Source organism: Cyprinodon variegatus, unplaced genomic scaffold, assembly GCF_000732505.1.
Source record: "Cyprinodon variegatus isolate N-32 unplaced genomic scaffold, C_variegatus-1.0 Scaffold1530, whole genome shotgun sequence".
NCBI classification, from domain to species: domain Eukaryota; kingdom Metazoa; phylum Chordata; class Actinopteri; order Cyprinodontiformes; family Cyprinodontidae; genus Cyprinodon; species Cyprinodon variegatus.
The window spans coordinates 3,569-6,820 of NW_015151983.1; the positions used below are offsets into that span (position 1 = coordinate 3,569).

Sequence of the window (3,252 nt, forward strand, 5' to 3'; positions counted from 1 at the left end):
CGTCCTGCTGAGTCACACACTGATCAATACAGGTGGAAAAAAGCAGCACATCTACAGTCAGAAGATCTAGAGAGCATCCGAACAGTTCCCACCGGAAGCATCAGGTTCCCCCTCCGGTTCCCTTCAGGTTCCCCCTCCGGTTCCCTTCAGGTTCCCCCTGCGGTTCCCCTCTGGTTCCCCCTCCGGTTCCCCCTCTGGTTCCCTTCAGGTTCCCCCTCTGGTTCCCTTCAGGTTCCCCCTCCGGTTCCCCCTCTGGTTCCCCATCAGGTTCCCCCTCCGGTTCCCCCTCTGGTTCCCCCTCTGGTTCCCCGTTTCCAGTTTCAGTGGGCCTCGTCCTCGCCGTCCTCCATGGTCAGGGGTAACCAGGACTCGCGGTGTAACGTCTCGTTCCGCTGCACCTCCTGGGGGCTGGGGGGGGAGGTCTCCTGCATGTGGGCAGGGAGGTGTTTGTATTCGTCCTGGTTGATGTCGTAGTCCTTCATCTTGGAGTCCAGAACCCACCAGCGGCCGGTGAAGCCGATGTCTAGAACCCGCTGAGGAAGCTCCCTCCAGGGCACCGACAGGTCGGAGCAGCGGGCTTCGTACAGCATGGCGTCCGGCTCGTAGTCGGCGCCGTAGACCACGCTGACGAGTCCCAGGCTGGCGAAGCGGAGTCGGCCCTCGTTACGCAGTTTCACCAGGTTCTGGACGTGTCCATCAGAGGTGCCGTTACGGACCCACGGCGACAGAAGGCCCAGCTGGTTGGAGCGCTCCAGCAGGTCGGCCTCAAACGACGACTGGTCGGGTTTAGAGTAGAAACAGAATCCGGCGCCGCCCAACAGAGCGGCGTACAGCGACGACTTCAGCGGGCGCTCCCACGCCCCCAGCACCACCTCCCTGCACGCCTCCTTATAGTCGGACAGCAGGCTGCTGCACCACACGCCTGAGGACAGCAGAAGAAGAAGGTTCAGTGAATCCATGCAAACCGGATCCTCTGCAGGAAGGTTCTTCAGAACCACAGGCCTGTATGGCAAGCCGCTTTGACATTTATTTGCTTGACTGAATATGTAATCCAGATGTTGCAAATGTTTATTTCCTATAAAAAATAAACATTTCAGATGTCTGAAATGACATCACTCCAATCTGAAATATGCATTCTAGATTTCAAAGTGAACAATAATAATAAGTGAAAGCCTGCTTATTTTATGTTTAATTGGAGTCAAAATGTGTTTTTAAGTATCTAAACTAAATTTTAGATTATTAAAATTGAGATATGTGGAATTCTAATTTAACTAGTCATAAAATAAGTATTAGGTGTCTAATTATATTTTTACTACCGGTATTTAAATTTTTTATATCTGAAATAGTAATTATGACTAGCAGTAACTCTATTATAGAGATCTGATATTAGAGTTGAACCTCATCAGAATTCAGTGTTCAACAGGAAGAATGTGATTTTAGATATCTGGAAGTAAAAACGCATAATTTGGGAAATGTGACGTCATTTGTACTATTTCAGATATCTGAAATGTTTATTTTGTCAAACTAATCAATGTAAAAAGGGCAACTTAAAAATTGTAAAGATTTCTACGTATATGAAAGTTTATTTTTATCAGTAAAATTATATTTTGGGTCCTGAAATGTAGTTTTTGCTGACAGAAATGTAATTTAGGAAATCTATATGTACAGTTCTGACTAGTAGGAATGTAGTTTAGATAAAGACAGAAAATAGAGAGAACAGCGCTTCTAATAAATATCCAAACGGCCTGCCATAGCCTTCTTTAAGGGATGAATTGTGTGACGTCAAGATTTCCAGATGGAGAATCCAAACATCACGCGCTGTTAATCTGCTAAAGAAGCAACATTTTTAGATCATTGGTGCCACATTTATTTACTAAACAATAATTATAAGATGTTTGCTACCATCTCAGCCAAAAGATGAAAAATGAAACTGGATTCAATAATTAGTGAGACTCAGTCTGACAGTCAGACAAATAACCAAGAATATCAGGCTAATTTTAGACATCCTTAATACCCAGGAATTGTCTGTGAAAATGGTTTTATGTTATTTATAGACTTTTATAAGGCTTTTGATTCAGTGGAGCATCGATTCATTTTACAATCTTTGGAAAAGTTTGGCTTTGGCAGCTAATTTTACTCAGCTATAATTAAATTAAACTAGTAGGTGGTACGTCCCTTAGACTCAGCTTATCAAGAGACATTGGGCGAGGATGTCCTGCCTCCTCTTATCTTTTTCTTTAGTCGCTCAGCTTCTATCTGATCACCTGAACGCTAGTTTAATCAAAGCTATCTCCCTCCTTAACAAAACATTGCTTGTTTCTCAGCTAGCAGATGATGCTACACCTTTTTTAAAAGATGAGAAACTAATTTCTGTTGCTTTTTTTTTGAGTTTTTAAGTGCATCCGGCTTATTGCTGAATGGCAATGAAAGAATGAACCAGTTCTGCTCTCTATAACATTCCTATTAAATAGAAGTGAGATATTCAGGCTTTTACTGTCCAAAGATCAACATAGAAGATTTGCCTCTAATTTTAATCCATTAACAGAAAAAACACAAAGAAAACTGAACCAGAGGCTCTAAAGATATTTATCACTTAGAGGAAGAATCTTTGCTCACTAAAGCATCTCTGGTTTAACATATGCAGCTTTAGCATTTAGACCATAAATGACTTTATATGGAAAAACTGATCAAATTACTGGAAGAAAAGTTTTCTAATGAATTCATATGAAAATGCTGGTCTCAGTTTTATTGATTTTATAATTTAAATAATAGATTTAAAATCAATTGGCTCCATATGGAACACCAACCTCTCCACATATTATCAGATCGGTGGCGTTTATTCTTTCCTAATATGTAATTATGATGTTTGTAAAAATCGCTCTCTGCATTTTATGGCCGAGTCTTTTTATCACCGTCGATCATCTATAAGCACAATTTTTCACCACATAAATATTATATCTGGAATAACAAAGATTATATGAACACACATCAGTCTTTATGGAAAACTGGTTTCAGAAAAATATCATAGTTATAGATCATCTTTTTAATAACGAGGTTCTTCTTCTATCCTACGGTGAATTTCTGGCAGAGTGGGATATTGCTGCAACAGCCATGGAGTTCAGCAAATTCCCTCAGTTGCTTTTTAACCATCAACAGAGGATTGATGCTCATAACTCATCTATCCGTCTCCCATTAATACGCCTGCAGGAACGATCAGTTTATCTAGTTATTCCACAAATAATAAGTCAGTAA

The 3,252-nt window shown here is 41.4% G+C and overlaps 1 protein-coding gene across 1 annotated transcript in view; it reads right to left on the minus strand.

Annotated features, from left to right (window-relative positions):
- Positions 1 to 316: 316 nt before the first annotated feature.
- The window catches only part of LOC107103803 (chromosome unknown open reading frame, human C19orf52), a 4,166-nt gene continuing 1,230 nt past the window's right edge, over positions 317 to 3,252 (minus strand). Inside the window, exon 2 of the mRNA XM_015403631.1 lies at positions 317 to 922. Coding sequence (XP_015259117.1) covers positions 321 to 922 — 602 coding nt within the window. The 3' untranslated portion in view covers positions 317 to 320. The remainder of the gene's footprint in view (positions 923 to 3,252) is intronic.